This window comes from Pelmatolapia mariae, linkage group LG13 (genome assembly GCF_036321145.2).
Source record: "Pelmatolapia mariae isolate MD_Pm_ZW linkage group LG13, Pm_UMD_F_2, whole genome shotgun sequence".
In the NCBI taxonomy this organism is placed as follows: domain Eukaryota; kingdom Metazoa; phylum Chordata; class Actinopteri; order Cichliformes; family Cichlidae; genus Pelmatolapia; species Pelmatolapia mariae.
In genome coordinates, this window is record NC_086238.1 from 16,907,800 (window position 1) to 16,930,038 (window position 22,239).

The 22,239-nt window shown below is 45.0% G+C and overlaps 1 protein-coding gene across 2 annotated transcripts in view; it reads right to left on the reverse strand.

The window, feature by feature from the left end:
- Positions 1-335: 335 nt before the first annotated feature.
- arid4b (AT-rich interaction domain 4B) overlaps positions 336-22,239 on the reverse strand; it is a 36,129-nt gene continuing 14,225 nt past the window's right edge. The window contains exons 4-24 of one of the 2 annotated variants that reach the window (XM_063492301.1): positions 19,797-19,862; positions 19,377-19,467; positions 17,096-17,175; positions 16,860-16,951; positions 14,718-14,859; positions 13,450-13,529; positions 11,042-11,118; positions 10,233-10,381; positions 10,059-10,131; positions 9,783-9,877; positions 9,590-9,687; positions 9,209-9,407; positions 8,915-9,120; positions 6,502-6,684; positions 5,359-5,443; positions 5,065-5,260; positions 3,724-4,941; positions 3,456-3,566; positions 3,046-3,270; positions 2,815-2,961; positions 336-2,654 (exon numbers count right to left, since the gene is read on the reverse strand). In XM_063492301.1, coding sequence (XP_063348371.1) covers positions 2,503-2,654; positions 2,815-2,961; positions 3,046-3,270; positions 3,456-3,566; positions 3,724-4,941; positions 5,065-5,260; positions 5,359-5,443; positions 6,502-6,684; positions 8,915-9,120; positions 9,209-9,407; positions 9,590-9,687; positions 9,783-9,877; positions 10,059-10,131; positions 10,233-10,381; positions 11,042-11,118; positions 13,450-13,529; positions 14,718-14,859; positions 16,860-16,951; positions 17,096-17,175; positions 19,377-19,467; positions 19,797-19,862 — 3,765 coding nt within the window. In that variant the 3' untranslated portion in view covers positions 336-2,502. The remainder of the gene's footprint in view (positions 2,655-2,814; positions 2,962-3,045; positions 3,271-3,455; positions 3,567-3,723; positions 4,942-5,064; positions 5,261-5,358; positions 5,444-6,501; positions 6,685-8,914; positions 9,121-9,208; positions 9,408-9,589; positions 9,688-9,782; positions 9,878-10,058; positions 10,132-10,232; positions 10,382-11,041; positions 11,119-13,449; positions 13,530-14,717; positions 14,860-16,859; positions 16,952-17,095; positions 17,176-19,376; positions 19,468-19,796; positions 19,863-22,239) is intronic. The other variant, XM_063492302.1, reaches the window with a different exon arrangement.

Here is a 22,239-nt window from a genome sequence, read left to right on the forward strand (position 1 = left end):
TGGGGTGAATTTCCTGGGATGGCCACTCTAGTAGTTTTTATCTTTCTAGCTGCACAGTGATTGACTTCATATTGTTTGGACGCTGCCTTATAAGCCTTTCCAAATCAACGGGCAGGTTCCCTAAGATGATTGCTGATGACTTTCCTCGTTGCCATTATGCTAACACACTGCTGGATGCTGCAGACGGGCAAACTGCCAAAACCTCTGCTTTGATAGAAGTGATAACACTTGCTGGTCATCAGTGAATTATATAATAACAGAGACGTGTCTGAGTAAAGCGCTTCAAAGACTTGACTAAAGTTACTTTCCACCACTGATGCAAGAGACACACCGAGTACTTCACAAACTATGGCATTTATTTCAAACAGAGGCTTCTGCTTTGCTTACATTTTTACAATAAATTACACAATGACCATCCTCAGATGAGCCTAATAAATACTATTGAGCATTTTTCAATAAGCTCCGTTACTTTCTGTTGATCTATGACACAGACTTTTTCCTGTATACAAGTTCATACAGCTTTAGCTTTAGGCCATGTACAGGTTGGAAAATAGTTCAGCCACATCCAAAAACCACCATTCTTCTCTCACAAGCACAAGCTATAGAAAAACAAAAGACACAAAGAAAAACTGGATAAAAACTAAAGCAAACATGAAATTAGATAGAGACTCAAAACTGATGAGAAAGGGAGAACAGAACAACATTAAATGAGCTCAAATAAACTGAGAGAACAAGAAAGAGGACAAAAAAACAAAAACGGAACATGCTGCAACCCTCAGTTATTTACACTCAAACTACAGTTAAAACCATAAAACTGTCTGTACAGAAAAGTACATGTTATTAACAGTGCAAGATATTAAATAGCTCGACTCAAAACACTTCTCAATATACAAATTTATAACAAAAGCATACAGTTACATACAAGTGCCGAACAAAATGTAACTTCCGGTTATCATACAGTAGGGGGGTCTATACAAAGGAAACACTGGAGATGTCTTCAGAAATGTATACATGTACGTCACCTTATCATATAAATGCACATTTACAATATCTCTACCTTTATTCTGGTCATAGTACAAGAAACAGAGCCAAACTTTTTTTTTTCTTTTTTCTTTTCTTTTGGTAGGGATGAGTGTGAGAAGCAGGCATGTCATGCCAATAAAGTGTGCATCATTTCGATGAAGTAAAAATGTACTTAATTAAATAACTTCATGTAGGTGGAAACACTGAAAACGTGGTGTTCGGCTTTGATTGTGTGTGTTCTGACTTTTGACTTGATCCAGTTGCAGATATGCAACATCAACATCAGTGAAGCTGATGCAACTGAAGTGGGGGGATTGAAAAAAAAAAGGAGGATGGAAACATAATGAAAAAAAGCAGATGGGATTTGAAAAAGGCTGATGAACTGATTTAATGCATCCATTGCATTCGCCAACCTCCATCATTGCACATTTTAGACCGTTACCTCAACAGTAATCTGTGGATGAGTATTCAGTAGTAGATTTGCAGGTGATCCAACACAGGAGCTCTGCTTTTACAATTACCGTAATAATCCTAATACACTGATAACATCCCGTCGTTACCTGCCAAGACTTAGCCCTTCACTGCCCGCTCACTCGCTGACTCACAGCGTTCTGCAGTCTTTTATATGGGACACGTTGTTCCAGCTAACGCTCTGATCTGAGAAGAGGATCAGGAAAAGAAAGTACTGTCCTTTTCTCAAAGTGCCCCCGCGGAGAACAACAACAACAACAAGAAAAAAAAAAAAAAAGGCACTACAGTATCATTCCTTATGATCCACTGAGGCCATCAGCGGACATACGATGGTTCTGAAACCTTATCCATCACCACCTACTTGATTCAGACCATGTACAGGAGCGATTGCCTGTACATGGGGAGGGCAACCCCATCCACATGAAGGTCCTTTTTATTTTTCTTTGTTTGTTTTTTTAATGAGACAGAGAGAAACATAGCAAAGTTACCTTTCCTATGCCCTTAATGCCAATGTGGCAGCGTTTCTCCTCCAGATTTCCAGAAATAACATGGCGAGCACCATGTTGGGCTACGAGGACAGATGACAGATGGTCTTCACTGGAAATCATCCCTTTGCAATACAACTTTATCAAATGGAAACAATTATTGCTTGCAAAAACAATTCTTTTAAATGTTCAATTAAGTAAAGCACAAAAGTCAAATCTATATATATGTTGGGTTTGGTTTTTTGGACAAATTTCACCCGCCCCACCCCTACACAATCGTCATAAAAGTGCACTTAAGTGCCATTAGCTTGCCGAGAAAACAGTTGTCAGTAAAAAATAGTGCTTGTTTCTTCTGTTTTGTTTTGTTTTTTCGTGGTTTTTTTTGTCTCTGGTCTGGTTTTTGTGCCCCGTAGTTACAGTATGTGGGTCGACTTTTTCATCCTGTTGAAAGGGAATCGGGGCGCTGACCCCAGGGTGCTGGTTAAGTGCTTCGTGCGGTGTGGCTCCTTGCTGGGTCGTCGTGTCACCTGCACTCCACTGAAACCCCAGAGTTCTGAGATGAGGACGATGAGGACGAAACTGGAGGGTCTGCCAGCGTCAGCATGACTGCTGCTGTGAGCGAGCTGGAGGACGGTGAGGAGGAGGATGATGATGATGAGGAAGCGGCCACTGTGCCTGCAGAGCAGAAGCAGTGATTGGTTAAGCTGATTAAAAAAAAAAAAAAAAAAAAAGATGCGACAGTGACTTCCTGTTTTACTCCTCTAGCTTTAATGGTGAACCAAATTTAGTAAATAACATGCTAGTTATTATTCAAGGCGATAAAGAGCTGACTCACTTTCCCGTTCCTTCTTCTTCATGCGTTTTCGTCGTCTGTCGATAGAGGCGACCTCAGACTTGAGGGAGAGGTAGTGATTCCTGATGTCCTGAAGTTTCTCCTGAAGAAACGAGATCCTCTCCAGGCTGGTCATCTTCTCCAGATCAGCTGAGAGGACCCAAAATGAAAGGATAGGTTCACAAGAAGCACTAAAGAGCTGACAAGCATAAACCAAATGGGTTGGATACTCACACATCTGGAAACTCCACTTGTACACCCGCGGCGATCTTCCGTGGTTATCCCGGTGCTGTGCATGGTCTGCATCACCCTGCTTGTGGTATTTATGGCTCGAAGGGGGAGATCGCCCGTGACATTTGGGCGAAGTGGCAGCCTTCAGCTCCGATGGGTTGTTTTTAGAGGCAGTTGATTTGGCAGTGCCCTCAACAACAGACTGGTCCTCGCTGTCACTGCTGTTGGCTGAAGAGGAAAAAGAAAGAAAATGCAGTGAACAGGAAACGCCTCATTTCCTCTCCTACCTGGAATCTGTTACATGATGCCAGCAAACGGGTTAATAAATGAAGCGGAGACACATGAAAGCAGTGCTGGCGCTGAAAATGAGAACGTTAGCGGGTGTCATCATTTCCACCCACAGCTCTTCTTACCTGTTTTCCTATTCTTTTTGGGAGGCACACCGAGGCTCTTGCGGTTTGGCTTGTGTTTCTTTGTTGCTCCGCCAGTCTGTGATTCTTTCTGCCGCTTCTGACTTGCAGACGCTACAAAAGAAAACAGCGAGAAGACGGTGAGGGAATAGGCGGACTGTGAAATGAGTAGTCAGCCTCTGTTTCTTCAGTATTCCATCCTGAAGAAAAATAATGAGTTGTGTCACTGAAAAATAAACCTGTTAAAATAGATTTTTGCTGCCGCTCGTACCTTTGGACTTCTGCTCGGTCTCCTGCTGGCTGCTGTTGCTCAGCTCGAGGCTGCAGCTGCTGCTGCTGTTGCACGAGAGGCTGACGTCGAACACCTTCGAGGGGGAACTCGCCCCTTCATCCTGCAGCTCTCCTCCTAGACTCTCCACCTCCACTGTGCTGCTATCTGTCTCGCTGCGCCCGCCCGTCACCTCCTCCTGTACAGGCCCTGTGGGAAGAGCGTCCGAAACCGGCTCTGAAGGCAAGGCAGCGGGTATGGATGGGGGCGGGGAGGAAGGCTGCGCTTGACCAGACTCTTCCACCGCGCTGCCTCCTCCTCCCGATGGGGACTCTGGCGTCGTCGGTGGCGTGTTGAGTACAGAGTTGCTCCCGCTGCTCGGGAACTCCCGGAGCTTCTCGGTCTCCATCTGCTCCTGCGAGGTGTCGTCCTCGCCTCTCGCGTCCTGCTCGACGCTCGGCTCTTCCATACACGAGGACACCGGTGGGGGAGGAGAGTTTGCGGCCTCTGTGTCCGAGTCAGAGAATAACTCCTTGAGAGTCTTCTTTGGCCACTGGGCCTGGATGCTGGACCACACGTCTTTTTGTCCTTTAGGGCGAACAGCGGGCCTTTCCTCTACATTCCCAGAAACTTTGGCTCTCTTTTCGGGAATCTCCCAGAAGCCTCCTTGTCTGCTGGTTTTGCTTTTCTCCTTCATTCCGTTGTACTTCTTGGTCGGTGACCCCTTGGTTTTGGGGCGGGTTCGCTCACTTTCCTCAGGCTGAGCCTCGGCCACAGCTGCCCCCTCATCATCTGAACTGCTGCTAGACGAGGCCCCCCTCTCCTCTCCAGGAGCGGCTGCTCTCTCCTCCACTCTCCTCGGAGAGCCCGCAGGTAGCCAGTCAGCACTCCTGGTGTTCCTGGTCTTAGCTTTGGATTGACCTTTTGGAGTCCTCTCTGCTGCGCTGTCAGCTTTCCTCTTCCTCGTGCTTGCCTCTCCCTCCGACTCTGGTTGGCTTCTGCGCTTTCCGGCATCTGGGCTCTCCACACTGACGGTGTCCTGGGTCTTTCCCGTGACAGGACAGGGTTTGGACCCTTCGGACGGGGCTCCGCCCTCCCAGTGCTCTGGTATTTGCGGTGGCTCTGGTTGGCCTTTTCTGAGACGGCTCCCTGGCTGATCCTCTTCGTTATGCTCTCCCTCCTCAGCTTCATGCTCGCTTTCATCGGTGGACACCTCGGAGGCTGAAGCAAACAGAACAAAGCTATATTAGGTCGTTAAAAAGACAAAACAACACACATCAGAGTGACGCGGTCCTAATCTGCTGCAAGTGTGCATGACCACTACAGGCTAATGAGTGTTGCTACCTTGCAGGCCATTGAGGATAGAAGTAATTTCTATAGCCTTGACTGGAGACTGCTGAGGCCCTTTGTCCTCACCCTCGTCCATCTTGGAAAAGACGTCCTGGCTCAGGCCACACTTGGAGCGCGGGACACGGTTAGCGTTGGACGAAGGGCCGAGGACCTCTCTGTCATCGAGCCTCTCCAAATTGTCTTGCATTTTCTGCCAGAAGTCAACATAAGTCAGTCAGCCTTTCACTTCACGACACCAAACCGGGATTTTAAGACTTAATAAAAGTCACCGGCTCTCCAAAATCATACCTTTATTTTTTTACGGTGCTTTATTTTTGGTACATTCTTATTGGCGGGTCGCACAATCTTGTCTGCTTTGATCCACTCATCATATCTATTAAAAAAAAAGAAAGAAAAAGAAAGAAAGAAGAAAAAAAAAGGAAAAAAAATCAAGTACAAAGACGAGAAAGAGTTTCATCATTTAGGACTTTGAAAAAGGAGCTGTGAAATATTCTCTCACACCACCCACCACCACACAGACGCTTCTACTGTCTGACCCCGACATATTGCTGTGACACAGTAAGCCTCAACAGCAAGAGAAGAAATCCCATGGTGTTATGTGGAAAAAAAGACACAACCTTTTTACGATGAAGAAAGAAACAAGATAGAACACCGACCACCACACAAATCATATTCAGTAGAATTCACACAATACCGAGGAAGTGGGTCGTATGAGGAGGAGGGGAGGGGGGGGATGGAAGAAAAAAGTTTCACAACATCACACACAACAGACACAATGCAGAGAACATCCCACTGTCTTTTATAGAGTGCTAGAGGACCACACAACAACATTGAGACGATGAAATGCCGATTGCACTAGTTAACCTCTGTGTCATGGTACCCTAACACTCTACTCAACACTGCGTTTAACCCTGACCCGCTGGGGAGGGGGGAGAGGGTTGAGAGGTAGAGGTGAGTGTAGCAGCACGGTTGGCCATTCAGTGTTAGCTCACATTCAAATATCACATTGAAGGATTGGAAGTTTTTGTTTGATTGTTAAAAGACTTCAAATTGGTTTAAAAAAAGAAAGAAAAAAATCAGGCTGTCTGTAGATCTGTTTGAGAGACAGACAGCTGGGGGACAGACAGACAGGGGATTTTGGTCAAAACTGAGAGAGAGGAAGCTGAGGAGTGAATCCGCATCAACCCGATACTCAGTTGTGTTTCTGCCACTAGATGGCCCAGTGTTCTCCATAATCAGAGTGCTGACCATGGCACTGGTTCACACGAAGCAGAATTGTGAGGAAGGGTTACTGCTGCGGGGACACCCACGTAGGCGGTGATCCCATGAGTTAAGAGATGGATTTTTAAAAATTTATTTTTTTGGTCTGTTTTCTTTTGAATTAGGGTGAAAATAGACGTTTAGGTGATTTCTCCCCAGGTCCTGTCTTACCTGACGTTCCAGCCACAGTAGTGCACCAGGTAGAGCACCTCTCCCCCCTCCACGTCTGCCTCTTTCACAGTGGCCTCGTACGTCTTCAGATTGCGGCCTCGCCCATACCTCACCTGCACCTTCATCCCCGGGGGGTAACACTCAAACTCCTCCCCTTCCTCCCCCTCCTGACTGCTGTCATCCCTGCAAGAAAAACAGTTCAGCACTTCCTGGCCCTAGGCTATAACACCACAAAAACCACCACCCTCACCCATCCACCCCCAACTCGCTGCCTACTGCTATAACAAGCCTGTTTTCTAGTCTATTTGCTCCACCCTTGCCTTTCCCTGTCCCATTACAACACTACACCTTCACCTGCACAGAAACATAAGCTGCCTTAGCTCTAGTCCAGCTGCATCATTAATAGAAAAGCCAGTCAAAGAACAGTACATGAAGTGTTTCAGCAAAAAACAAAACAAAACACATCATTCTTTATTCTTTCATAGAAAAATTAATGATGATAAGAAATCACACTACTGTTATGCTGTCTAACCCCACACACACACACACAGGGGATTCTCATTCACCCTTGTACGCACGCTGTAAAGAAACAAAGCAGCCACAAGAAGGAGCTAGAGGGAAACAATCAGGAGATATAGGGGTGGTGCAGGGGTGTCAGTAAGTGTTTTAGGCGCCAGGGGGCCTCGTGGGGTGGGTTAAGCACAGCAAAGCGCAACGGGACAGGCAACGCAGCAACTTAAAGCGAGGCTACAGCACTGAGAGGAAGCACGGCTGCGAGGTCCTAGTCGGCCCGCTGCGACAAACAACATCTACAGCACAGCACGCCTCACAGTCCCTCCCAAACTTAGCTCCTCAGAACGTGCAGACGGGCTCATTTCCAGGAGCCGACTGATTTTTAAAAACATTTCCACCCCTGATTGAAAAATAAATAAAACACAAAAATATCACGCAGATTAAGACTCGGCTTGCTCAAAATGAGCACAATTCAACTGCAGTGCTCATCATTATGAATAAAAGCCAAAAGGTCAACAGTCCAAGTGAACTTTTCAGCAAAGCCGTTGAGAAGGCTTCATCATAAAAATAAGCACCTGTCCAGCAAGAACTCAACAATAACTCATCGATGTCTCCTACTAATGCATCGCCTTCTCGTTTAAGCTCACAGTAAGCTAGTTTCAGTGGCTACACACCGTCTGTGCTGTTGCTGGAATGAAAACGTGATCCTGACACAACACCGGTCTGTTCCAGTTTACAGCCTGTAAACATCAAACAGGTTTGATATGATCAGAAAAGCTCAGATCAGATCAGTCTGCGGCTTGTCCACTGAGTGGATCTGTAAACTCGTAATCTGCAAGGACGTTGATCCCGACAAAGCCGAAGGATCAAGGAGACTTCTGACTGTCATAGAGGTTACAAGTGGTCTTCTATCAGCAGGTACCTGTGGCCACGGTTGGTATAAACTACAGATAACCTCCTCATAACGTGCAGGAATTTTGCAGTCCTTCAGTCAGACACAGAGACTCAGTAAACCAAGAACCTGTTTTCTAGCTTTCAGCAGTCCAAACAACACAACTGTACATCTGTCACTGTGGAGGTTGAACAAACAGGTCTGAGCTGGACAGACGGCGCTAATCACAGGAAGCAACAGGGAAAATGCGACTGCTGAGGCCAAACTGTACAACAATCCATTTACCAACACTCAAGAGTTTTCCTCTAAAAGCATCTCAAGCACTGTATATATAAAGATATATACATATCTCACAACTGGAGGGTTAATGCATCTATGACAACATTCACACACATGGAACATTTAAATAAAGCTGAACACTGAAAGCCAAAAAGATGAGAGAAAAGACAGGAAGAGGGTGGCAGAGAGAGAGATCAGGAAAGGGCAGGAATCAAGAAGAGCACAGCCATGTTGTGCACTGAGTGAGAGAGGCTCGGCATGGTCAAACAATCCCAGCGAGCGAGAGACAGCGAGAGACAGAGAGGGAGAGAGAAAGCACAGCATGACATGCCAGGTGAAAGGTAGCAGTCAGGCTTTGGTGCTCTAAGATGTCTCTGCCAGCCGATGTCGACTAAGCAACAAGGAATAATAATAGCACAAAGGGCAGTGGATAAGAGCTTAGTTAGAGGAGAGAGAGAGAGGAGAGCGCGCCTCTCTCTGGTTAGCAGGTAAGAGTATACGGCATATTAGTACTTTTAAGGTCAGAAGGATCACTGCTCCTCATCTGCTAATGGTGTTCTAGCATCGTGCTGCCACCAAGGAAAGCAAATACCTCGAGTCCTTTTGCATTCTTATTTTGCTTTCACATGGAATAGTTTTACCATGCAGGAGCTCATGTTTGTGCCCTGACCATACGTTTTGTTTTTTAAGCAACTGTGGAGGAGGGAGCATCCCCTTCAGTGAACCTACCCAGAGTTGTCCTTGCTCTCCTGCTCCTCATCGTGCTCCTCCTTCATGTCGTCGGCTCCGAGGCGAGCCGTCGACGAGCCCTCGTCGGCGTCGGCTTTGTGCGGACCGTCCTCTTCTTCGTCGTCGCCATCGTTTCCGCCCTCTTTCCCCTCGGTTTTTGATGTTTCGGATTCCGTTTTACTCGGGGTCGAATCAGGTTTCTCGTCCTGTGAGAGAAGGACGCTTTATTATGAGAAACATGGGAGGTGTGCAGAAATTCATCTAAAATAACAGACAACACTCGGGATAATGCACCTTGCAGATGACGGGCTGTGTGCTGCAAGGTTCTCCGTCCACTTGGGCTTTCTGCTCTTCGGAGACTGATGACGTAGGAGCCGTTTTCCCTGCCTCCCCCTCAGGTTTCGCCTCCCCCTTGGTCCCCTGCTTCAAAGGGAGGTCCATTTTGAATGTGATGGCAGTGGAGGTGCAGTATTCCTCAAATCCGTACAAGTACCTGCGTGATGAGACATTCAACACGTCCAATAAGATTTTCCAAAGTTTAATCTTACTGCTCCGAGGCGTGCGCACGCCGACACACCTGCGCCGCTCAGAGTTAATCACACAAAGATGAAAAGCAAGTCGATTGGAGGATTTTGCATTTTGAAAGCTTTCGAGCTGCGGAGTGTCTGTACGTACTTGCGGTAAGCACATTTGACGTTGTAGCCAGCAGCTGAGTTGAGCACGGGGATTCCCAAATCCTGATAGACTTGCTTCCAAACAGAACCGCTCTCAATCTGCTCAACGAGGGAGACAAAATTCAGAGAGAGTCGACACCAAACAAAACGAGAGCGACATCAAACTGCTCTCGGGGGCGGGCAGTAGCACTCACATTGTCAAAACCTCCCAGTTTGTGCACCAGCCTGTAGAGCTTGAACAGGTTGAGGTTCCTGTAGCCCAGAACCGGCCGCTTGTTAATGGGAGTCCCTGAAGAGGAGAAACAGAAGGCACAGGTGGATGTGGTAAGAAAAGCAGCACAACATGTTTGTCTGCTGGAGAAAATTAAGATTTTTTTTTAATAGAAAAAAAAAAAAAGACAAAATTCACAACTCATCTCACAAATGAAAAGAAACCTGAAACATCACACTGGTCCCTGCCCTGCTCTCACCTCTGTCTTCCATGAACTTGTAGAGTTGCTGCAGAAAGTTCTCCCTCTCCTCGGGGAACGGCTCCACCTCCTCCTGCAGACAGGAAACAAGACAGTTTGGCATCTTTTTTTTTTTTTTTTTTTAAATCTGGGAGGTTGTAGGATAAGAGGATAAGTGCGCTCTGCTGTCTCTACCTCCTCCTCTTCACCACTCGCATCCTCCTCCTGCTCCTCCTCTTCGTCGTCATCGTCCTCTTCGCTGCTGGAACTTTCCTCTTTCACTTCTGTCTTCCAGATGCTGGGCACGACCAGCTGCCTCTGGAACTCCAGGGCTGCGTCCAGCGCTGAAAGAGCGGATTAATCGAACCTCGTAAACACTGCTTGGAGCTGTGCGTGCATCACTGCATGCTCAAAAGACACACTTATACCTTTAAAAATGTGTTCTACACTATATACAACAATAACAATAATACGCCTACATAAAAGTTACAGTATAAAAAAGACCAGGAACTCTGGAAGCATGAAAACCTGCCAGTGTTTGCACAGTGACGCACAGCAGCTGAAGCATCCAGCCACAGTGTCACAGGTGGGTTTAAGCAGTATCTAACCACCTCGGCAGATGCTTGTTTTACGCTTTTGTAACGCGGAAAATATCACAGTTGTGAGTCAACCACCTGTGAATATCAAGACGGGGACAATACAAAGCTGTTTGCTAAGTGCAATTACGAGAGTACGAGCTCAACGGTGGAAAAAAATTAGAATAAAATGAAAAATAATGTAGCACTTTTATAAAAAAAGTTTAGTGAGGACTTTAAAAATAGACTGCAGAGTGACAGGAGCTCTCCACTGCTGCGTTCTCGCCAGAACAAAAACAAAACTTCTCTGGTCTTCCACTCTGCGAGTGTTTTCTGCCAAGTGTGTCAGCGTACAGAGCGGCCCGCAGACGGCTGATAAAAGGTATGCTCTGCTGCGCACCACTTCTGTAGCACTGACTTCAAACTCACCGGGTTTGAGGCTCGCGTCAGCTTTCGGAGGGTAGCTGCTGTCGAACTCACGGACGTCCTTCTGTAGCACCATGTAACTGCAAAAAATAAATAAAAATACAGCAACTCTGATTAGAAAGGTGCACAGAAAGTGTGGAGTAGAAATGCTGCCAAAAAAAAAAAGTTTTCTTAAAACAACAAAGTCTAAACAGCTCAGAGCTCTACTGTATAGCCTTATTCATTAAAACAACCTTACAGCTGTGCGCCAATCAAAGCCTCCAAAAACCTGAGCGGTCACAGACTACTTTCTTACAGCATCCCTAAAGCGGCTGGGCACAGTCAGCTGCTGGCGATTTGGCAGACACACGGATCAGTGGAGCTTGTAAGCTGAAAGCAGTCAGAGGTTTGGCTGGTGAGCAATGTGAGGCGATTTGCTGTGGTATCTGTAGGCAGCTGAGCAGATCCAATGACTAGATTTGTCATGGAGTGAAATTTTAAAGAAACAAGTGTATAAAAGCTAAACGACCTCACACTGAGAGAACGGCTCAGTTTCCTGGCATTTTCTTAGATAATCACTACAAACACTGCACTGACAACGACACCTGTCTGTAACTCGGAGAAACCACGTGCAGGTTTGTTTAGCTGAGGTTTAAAACCCACTCACGCTCATTACGCTGTCTTTTTCTGTTGCGGGTTAAAAAACACAGACAAGTTTGCAAGCTGGCTAAACGGGGAAAAAAAGTGGAAACAGAAAAGACTAGTCAGATCTGGTTACTGTAGTAACAGTGGAAACAGTAAAACCACTTCCTGACAACTCCCGCCTCACCCCTGGATCTGACCTTCCTTTCCCTCAAAATGTTATCCAAGCCATTGTTTTTTTTTTTTGAAAGCCATGTTCAATGGTTATTAGTAACAATACACAACTCTCCTGAGGAAAGCGAACACACTGACCCCGGGCGCTGTGCGGGAGAGGTCACGTGGCCTATGGATGTAAACCCCTTGTTCAAAAAACAAACCACACCAGTCTGATAATAGCTGAGAAGAGGTTGTCAGAAAAGATAAAAAATGGAATAATAAACAGTGACAAGTGTGTGCAGAAGAATGGCAAGGCACTTGAAAGCAATAAAAGGGCTAAAGGAAATCACGTAGCACTGCAGCGACAGAGAGGATGCACACTCAGCAATCAAATGTGCTTAAAATGTGTTTTCTTATGTCTCACTACTACACTCTAAAAATGCTATGCGTAACAATAATGATACACATGTTGGAAATTTTGCTTCATGCATATGAGAGCAAACCAATTGGAGGCGGAAACAAACTGAAAAATCTCATTACAATCATATAGATTTTCCTCCTCCTTTCATTTGCTGTTTTTTGCAATCTCACCTGGATGCACAGTAGCGCTTTCAGCGACTTAAATCAAATAGCTGCAGAGCAGAAAGAAAAAGTACTCCAATGCGATTCCACTTGCAAACAAAAAAAAACACCACACAGGTTTTTCACAGGGTGCCCTCGGTCAGAGAGGAAATACTTCACAGCCGTACAACTTCCAGCTCGTCTCCGATTTATCATTCTTTATCTTATCCCTTTCATCAGCTCTACCTTTAACCGAGTGATAAGACTTCCTGTGCTGCATATTTGTCTTCAGCCGCAGATTAAGGAGGTCACGCCGGCGACTCGCTCAGGATTCCTTTTGAAGCAAGTGTATTTAGTCATTGCGGAAATTCAAACAGACAGGAAAGTAGTCTTTGGAGCGGGCGAACAAGCACCAGATTAATTTATGCTGAGTGTGGGCTATGTTTCTACCCACATGAAGAAAGGCTGCAGTAACACAACCGCCAGCTGAGCGCACACTCTTGACAGGACTTATTTCTTTCTTTACCACAGACAAAACAATCTGGCTGTGTGGTTCCACGCCGAGGGCAGGCTGCAGGGAAGCTACACTACCTCTCCACACCAGTAACTCACAGCCTCAGGACAAATAAAATAACAATAGGCGATGCTGCTGAGGAAGGCTGTGCGCTTGAGGCCTATATGAGCCTATATCCCTCTAATCAATGGAGATTTGAATTCATTCACTAAACACACGCACAATTAATTAGTCAAGAAATACAAATGTTATCTGACAGAGCCACAATGGCCGTACTTTACATTAGTGTTAAATGGTTTGTGTGCAAATTGACTTACAAACAAAAATGAATCAAGAACAACTTATATAAATGATCAAGGGCCAGCGCAAAGCATCTGCATGCCACAGCTTTACTACCTCTTAGTTTTGTGGCCGACAAGCGGCCCAAGTTCCCTCTGTCTCACTTTTCATTGATTGCATCATAAATTATGCTGGATAAGCTACTAATAATGATTAGTGCAGAAGCAGCTTAACACAACAGAATGTAAATGTGGCTTTGGACGAATTATTAATGACTCACAATTTTCCATCCTTGAACGAGCGCACAAAGACGTTGTCCTTCTTCACGGTCATGTCTTCGTGGCAGTCGGGGGAGATGACCTTGTTGCACAGAAACAAGAGAAAGTCAGAAAAAGGTCACGTGAGGCGGTGCTGAGGCAATAAAGAGAAGAAGAATAGGGGAGGGGTGGGGGGTGTATCAGAGAATGACTTAATGACTAAAGTGGTTTCAGCAAAAGGGCACACTGATTGATTACAAAATGTGCTGCCTATAATACAAAATCAAACTAGCAGGAGAGATGAAGAGCGAGAGATGACGAGGGGTGGGCACCCGCCAGCATCATTAGCAGCTGGAGCTGAGGAGGAGGACTAACGTGAGGGCTGCTACTCCTGCCGGGGTCTAACCCAAAGGAAGCAGCGCATTTCCAGGAGGCCTGCGTACACTCGGGCTCACGGGGTTGGATGCTTTCACTTCAGGTCCGTGACTCACATCTGCTGTATGATTTCGAGCTCTGTCACATACGCTCACACGTGCACGCTCGTGTCTTAGAGCTTTTACATAACAAGGCCACCCAAAAGAGCCCCTGTCTGTCACAGCCGCGCATCATCTGTTGCACGAGACAGCTGCCAGTGTACCTACTCCACCCCTCTGCCATACGGTTGCAGTGTAAACAATGACAGGCTACTGTGCAGTGCACTTCTCTCAACTGTCACAAGGAGGCAGCATGGAGCTCAGTCAGTAGCAAGCCAAGAACAACAAATCCTGGAGGCGGGGCCCCTGCTGACTACACAGTAAAAGGGACAGCTTTCCCCACCCTCTCCTATTCTCCCAGTTCTACTTGTAACACTTACACAAACAAACAAGGCCTGTCACTATTTCATTGTGCGCTAACGGTGACTGAGAGTTACAGCTGGGTGGATGGAAATGGATAGGCAAAGACTGAAGACATCAAACTGATGTCTGTCTGACATTTCGCACACATCATGGAAAACAAGTCGGGGGTTTTTTCTTCTGCAAAATAAGACTCGAGCTCTTTTTCGTTCTTCAAGTCGGAACATGAAGTCTGTCTGGCTATGAAATGTTATTACATGCATATTACAGCATTTGATGGAAGGCAAATTCTAGCACAATAACATAATCCTGCTGAGTGCTGAGGTTACATAAGCAGGCGTTTTGATGAAACTGCATAATGCCGTGACTTCACTGGAAGCCCGGCAGCAGCAGCAGCCCCCGTTCCTCCACAGTGATGCTGCAGAGAGCTGCAAAGGAAGGAAAGCTTATCAGCTCACCAGAGCAGGATACCACGTAGTCTTCTTTTTGTCCCCGGTGGGAACCCCTTCCACGCAGACCACCTTGCCAAACAGGTCTTCATTCTGCCGCTGATCGCTCTCCTCCTCTTCACTGGAGGATGAGGACAACTCCTCCTCTTGGCTGTGGGAGGAAGGGAGACTTTGCTCAATGGACTTCGCTACAGAACGGCACAGCGAGCATTCATATATTACACCATTTACACCATTTTACCTTCATTACACGAATTCAAGTATACCACGTGAGAGCTGCTGTTGATTTTAAAAGCCACTTAGCAAAAATGCCAAACATTCCTAAGTAAAGAATCTGATTCTGAGTATTTGCTGCTTTTCTCTGTGTTATGCAATATAATATAATAAAGAGGCGCCGTGAATGGTCGTATTCCATTTATATTTCAGTTACAGAAAACTGCGTGTCTCCATTTAAAAAAGGGAAAAAAGGGGGAGGCAGATGATTTCTGATAACCAAGTCATCATTTAACTGCTCCTCAGATTAAAAACAACACCTCCACCAGTCTCCACCTAACAATCCATCATTGTCTTATCATGTAGCACAGTGAGACATAAGGTTGCCTCTACTGATGAGCTCACTCATTAGGATCGGTGGGTAAAAAGGAGCCGGCTCGCTGTGTGCCGTCTGACAGTCTTCCTGATGCGCGGGCAGAGCCCTGACAGATAGCCTCATCTCTGAGTGATCATGCAGGAAGCACCGAGAGGCAAACAGACCCTGCTTTTCTCTTTTTATGGCTCACAGGGCCAGCTCTGAGCACAGCTCTATGTACATATAAACACGCAGCATTTGGCACCACTCAAGAGCAGTAAATCAGCCAGGCTGCTACTATTACAACAACAACAACAACTAAGCTGTGAATCAAAGTCACAAAGAAAACACTAACTCTTCAATGAGGCACAGACTATTATTCATTTAGGGAAAAAAAAAAAGAAACGTTTTCTCCACTTGTAAAGACTGATGTTGCAGGGATTGCTTTACAGTTGTCGTTGCTTTTAAAGGCAGCAATTTAAATAAACACATTCTGAGATACACTCGCTTTTTCCTGTTGGAGGAGACGATTGATGGCACTCTTACCACCAAACAACACGGGTAACAGCTCTCCTTATGCTCTTTAAAAACAAAGTAAAATAAGCCTTAAAGCAACCTAAAAATATCATTAATTAACAGCTCGTCTATTTCTTGGCATGGTCAGTGACTCCTTCTCTGTCATCTGGCAAACTCACAGCTACATAAACTTATTTCCTCTGTTTCCTGTGTTTATGTTGATGCATATTTCTCTTCTCATTTAACTCAGGAGGGCAAATTAGCATGTTTTCCAACAAGTCAAACTATACCCCCCCCCCCCCCCCCCCTTTTCTTTAAACAACAACTTAAAAGCAGGCCTTGTGGCTGCTATCTTTACAGAGCAGCCAATCCCTGCAGTTCAAAAGCTGAAACACTATTAGTGCACACTAAAGAAACAAAAGGTCCGAGGTGCTAATGTGCAGCTGGGACCGCTCCAAGTCAATATTGCATCAATGCTTAGAGTAATATTGACTTCTCTGGGCGCCATTAGCAAGAGAATAAGATTATCTAGCCAAGTGTCCTCTTTATACCAGAGAGGAGCTACGAATATACCCAGCACCAAAAAAAAGAAGAAGAAGAAGAAGACCCTCAGCAGTTCCTATTCCCCGATGAAAACTGTGCCGTCTCCCAGGAGCAGGGACATCAGAGCATAAAACACTCACTGCAACATTAGACTCAAAGCAGGGAAAATTAAATAAATAATTTTTAAAAAGAGATAACGTTCAGCAGGACTGTGCCACGCTCATTCTGCCTCTCCAGCATGCATGCACACACACTCAGGGAGCCCACTATGATTAAGGAGCTGGAGGAGGCGAGCAGGCTCTCTCTCCTTCCAGGCCTCGGGGGCTCTTTATGAGGGGATGGAGATGAGAGTAAATCTTTCATTTCAACTGCTGTCAGCACACTTAAAGCAGGGCGAGCCTGTTTCTGATGGCGGAGGATCGGAACAGAAAATACCTTCCCACTGGCGTCACAGGCCTCTGATAAAATGAAGCTAAATATGAGCGCTGCAGGACTGAGCACAGAGACCCGTGGACGATACTCACATCGGGTTTGATCGCCGACCGCGGTTCCCCTTCTTGCCGATGACGGGTGTGCCGAAGTGCTCGGGGTTGGTGAGAGGGAGTCGGTCAAGTGTCTGCAGTGGAGAGAACACAACCGGACAACAAGTTTTACCCTCTATTCGCACACTTATAAATGGATTTATACACAAAATGAGCTTCATTTCCCCAGAAAGCAGAGATGAGGCTGTTATGGGACTGAGGGGCAGTGCAATACTTGCCTCGCTCTCTGCAAAGTGACGCGCTCCTTTCAGGCAGAGGGAGGAACGCCTCAGGGTCTTCTCATCGCCGTCATCAAACACTGCGGAGATAAAAGACCAACTATCAGACTGCGAGCCCACCGGTACCCCCGCGCCCACACAAAAACAAACTCAAGCACAGACAGACTCCTGCCTCGGTTACAAAATGCCATCGCGCCTCAGATATACTGCAAACAAATGATGCTCGTCTTTTAAGGCTCATACGTTCTCCAGCAGGCAGCCACGGTTACTTTCAGCTCACAGATTTACTCGAGCTTCAAGGACCCTCTGCTACACAGAGCTGAGTAAACAGCATAATAAAGCCGTGAGGAGAAGCGTCTCAATTTAATTCATATCTCTCTGATATTTTATCCATAAATGAGCAGCCATTTGTAATATGCGCTCATATGTGAAACAGCACTAAATCTAACATTAAATTTAATAATAATGACCTCAAGGACTCTTAAAACAGTCCCTTGGATCGCAAAGACAAACCCTGGGTTGTTCATTGTTCAAACGTACTTGTAGACAACAATGAGGGGAACACTTGAGGTAACTTCAACAGTGAGTTATGTTTTTGTTTTCCCCACCAGCGAATGAAAAGAATGAAAATGTGCCGAGATGAGTGTTTTCAAGGCGCAGAAAACCCCCACGGGTGCTCTTAAGTGACGAGCAGCTGCCGAGAGACTGGAAAGCTTTGCAGCAAGTCTATATGCTGTGTACTCTGGATTATCCAACAATGTAACTGTGTGCTCTTGACAGACTTGCAATTACAAACTGTGGGAACAAAAAAACAAAAACAAACCCCAACACCAAATCTGTTCAGTTAGAAGCTAAAATGTGGGATTTTTGAGGTTCTCACCACCTCTGTCATTTTTATTTTGAACTTTTTATAGAGCAAATGATTGATATCACACTTCATCCCCCTACATGTAGCATCACCAGCATTGCTCACTTGCTATCTTGTGTTATATTACAGTGATTCCCGTCTTTTTGGCCCACAGTGTTCTTCTGGTTGAGCTCCAATACCCTCTGCATGACACCACTGGACATCCAGATGTGTTCATTTGACTGTATCTGAAATCACTGGTGTTAAGATTAGTTTAAACGTCATGCATTCACACATGGATACTCTAAATTATCCATTGTTTTAGCTAACTATATACTAATTGCTAATAAGACACTTTTGGTTTCCGCTATTTAGCCAAATACACCCACGGCCACTTCATCATCTGTTAAAGTGCTCATTAATGCTAGTACGTAATCAGGCAATAACATGACAGCAGCTCGACATGGTCAAGACGACCTGCTGTTCAAACTGAGCATCAGAACAAGGATGAAAGGTGATTTAAGTGACTGAGATTTTCCCATATAACTATCTCTAAGGTTTACAGAGAATGATCTGAAAAAGAGAAAAGATCCCAGGAGCCACAGATCTCTCGGGGAGAGTGTATTGTTGATGTCAGAGGTCAGAGGAGAATGGTCAGACTGCTTCAAGCTGATAGCAAGGCAACCAAGGGACATCAAACCCTGAAGCAGATTTGCTACAGCAGCAGAAGACCACACCGGGTGTCACTCCTGCCAGCTAAGAACAGGAAACTAAGCCTACAGTTCACACAGGGTCACCAAATTAGACAACAGAAGACTGGAAAAGTGTTGCCTGGTCATATGGTAGGGTCAGAAACCAGTGTAAACAACATGAAAGCATGGTGAAATGGAGAATCACATCATGGATGTGCAGCTGACGCCATCATGTAAATATGGACCAAAATCTCTAAGCGATGTTTCCAAAAACTTGTTGAATTAAGGCAGTTCAGAAAGCAAAAGTAGGTCCAGCCGGGTATTTGTCTTGTGGTTTCTTAGTGTAGTGGTTTACACACTGGCCTAATGATCCCAGCAGGAGACTCAAATCCCACTGGGGATGCGTCAGGAAGGGCATAAGGTGTAAAATAAATAAATACAGTTTTCAAATGAAATATGTGGAGCTACCTGCTGTGGTGAATAACGGAACAGCCAAAAGTATCAGCACAGTTAATCTTTCCACGCACACATTCAAAACTGCAGAGGCACCACTGGTTGAAGTTCCCCTTATTTAATATGTTGACTAAAATTCTCAAAGTTGTAGCAACTTCGCAGTCCAAGAAACACAAATCAGCATGCAGGATTTTCAGTCAGTGCAAACATGTTTTTTTATGAGGTAGCGGTAGAGTAAAGAAGAGTGTGAGAGGAAGGAGGCCAAGCAGACAGCTTGTTATTGACTTACCAACTGTATATATACTAGCATCGGTCAGCTTATTGATTGTGGCTTCTTGGTAAACTCCATCCTGATTCTTCACCTCCACAACAGCACCCACCTGTGGGACGGATACACCGCTGTTATTCTGCCAGTCAGTGCACTAATTATTATTATATTGTGGTGATAAATCTAATGATGTCTTTTCAAGTAATGAGAAGATGATACTGCTGCTCCATAAACCCTTAATTTAGTGAAATTAAATCGCAAAGCTAATGCTTTGCTGCCCTGTGCGCTTTTATGCAAAGGGAGGGTGAAGTGTAGCTTAGATACAAACAGGAGTGAAGCTAAAAAAAATAAAATAAAATAAAATAAGGAGTCTTAAATTCAGACAGGAGGGATTCATTACTAATACTGAATAATAATAGGTCTCCATCTTTTCTGCCTTACCTTTAGAGGTCCTTTGATGTTTTCATCGTGAACCTCAGCTGTGGACAGATCTGTTTTAAAGGTCACCTGGGGAAGGTGGGAGGCAACAGTAGAGTAGAATCAGTAACAAAATAAACAAAACAATTACCTAAAGATCTGACTGGATCACACCAATCATCCTCCTCACACAGGCAACATGTCTCTCCTAATACTGCAGGACTTTTACACAATGACTGAACCCCCAGTTGATGCCGAACAACTGACCATCCCCCGCTCTCTACATCTGCAACGTCCACCCCCTAAGTGAGCCACGGCAGATCATAATCTGATCACGCTGTGGTAATCTTGTATCTGCATGGCAACCTGGCATTACTGTGAGACAGAAAAGGCCACAAGGCAGGCACATGCGCACTTAAGAGCCATCTACTGCCACGTCTTTTCCAGAGAGCATGTGCAAAAAGTTTGAAAGCAGCCAGAAGTGCAGGATCTTTTTAGTAGAGGTGGGCAGATGGATCCAAATATCAACAGTATCGATACCAACACTGGTATTGGTATCAGATCGATATTTACGTGATAGCAGCAATACTTGAAAGTGATCTATTTAACACTGAATAGTTTTAAATGGATCACTTTTTTTGGAAATGGAAAAATGGATGAAATGCACACTGCTCTCCCCAACATAAGCTGCCTTTACAGGTTAGAAGTATCAGGATCGATATTGGCATTGGCAATACTGGCCCTGTGTTTACTTGATATTGGATCAATACCAAAATTTGCAGAAATGCACAGCGTTACTGTTTATTACCGCAAACTTCCTCCCTGCTTTGTACATCCAAATGCTCATGTGCTTCCTTCTGTTTCCGGAGGGAAATTAAAGTAATTTGTTGAGAGCATATGCACAAAAAAAATTGTAACATAATTATAATGGAAAACTGGCATCACTTTTATTGACTGTTATTCAGTTTAGAATAAGTTGCTGTACACAGGAGAGAACGGGGGGATAAAAAAAAAGAAAAGTTAAGCACCTCATCCCAGAAAACAAGCCTGCGGGTAACAAATTCAGACAATGCTCGAGTCAGTTTCAAATATAACAACAACAGAAGCAGCAATCAAGGTCTCGCTGTGAATGCACAATCAAGACAATGAATGAAAGAAATGCATACTGTAAGACGCTGCCGGATTGTCAGGTAATAAAATAGGAGGGGAAATAAAAAGCTTCCTCGGGTAGCATTTCATCAGTTATGGAGATAATAACATTCCCGACTGGGGGAATAAAGGAATCCCTTTCTTCTCTGAGGAAGGCAAGAGGCTCGACTCCCCCCAGACTTTAGGTAGGGTGACTCCCGCTGTCCGAGGCCTCGGCTTCAATAACGACAGAGCGCTCTGATGACTTCCTAACTGCGAGTCGTACACACGGCGCAGCCACTTAGGCTTGATAACAAATATTGGAATAAGATATGAAACCATATTTCTGATACAACAGAGCCTCGGCGCAGCAATTTTATGCTGCGAACAGATTTATGAGGAGCCAGTAGTCCTTCATGCTCCGTTTTCTCCCAGCAGGAAACGAGAGCTGTGAGAAGTGACTGCTTTATTCAAGTAAAGGTGGATTCTGTGGCCATAAACAGCTAAAAGGATGTGACACAGTAATAAAGCCCTCCGTTGTTCTGATTTTTACATGTTGTTTATTTCAACATTATTTTATTATTTATGCTGAAAAAGCTATATGTTTCCAGAGTACACAGCCATTCGCCATTTGTGCCTTTATAAATCTGCTTTTCTTCACCTCACATGTTCGCATCTATTTAATCGTCTTTCCCTCCACTACAACTGCCTCGAAGTATCGCTTCGTGCCACACAGCAGGAGCACAGATTAACAGGACAATGATATCAATATTTAACTCAAAAAGTCAAACACCTGGCTGTTTAAATAAGGAAAACCCACATAAATATTTAATCTACAGTAACATAATCTGAAGCCTAAAAATAGTGTCATTTAAAAAGAGGGGAAATAAATAGATAAAAGAGCAATGGTGAAGCTTTCTGGTGCCTTTTTTGCTAAAGCAACATAACCACAAGGATAAAACTGCAGACTTGGTGAGGCACCTCAAATGCACAGAAGTGGAATTTTAATCAGTTTTAGGAAGGTTAGGTTACATCATGAGTGGCATTCACAAGACTGAGTTAGTCATCACTTGTTTGAGCGTGACATTTCTGAAACAGCACCATCCTAAAGAGGAGTGGGCTTTCTCTCAGACGGGTCTGCAAGTGCTCAAAGAACCGGGAAATGTGTTTAAGAGAAGGAGCTGGTGTTCATCTGTTCTCCACGAGTACTTCGAAGCTGTTAGTACAGGCAGCTTCATCCATTTACTCTTTAAATGAGTCAGAAGAACCTCACAACGAGATTTCACAATTGGTTCATTTGAGACACACTTTTGTTTGCATGCATATAAAAATACTACAA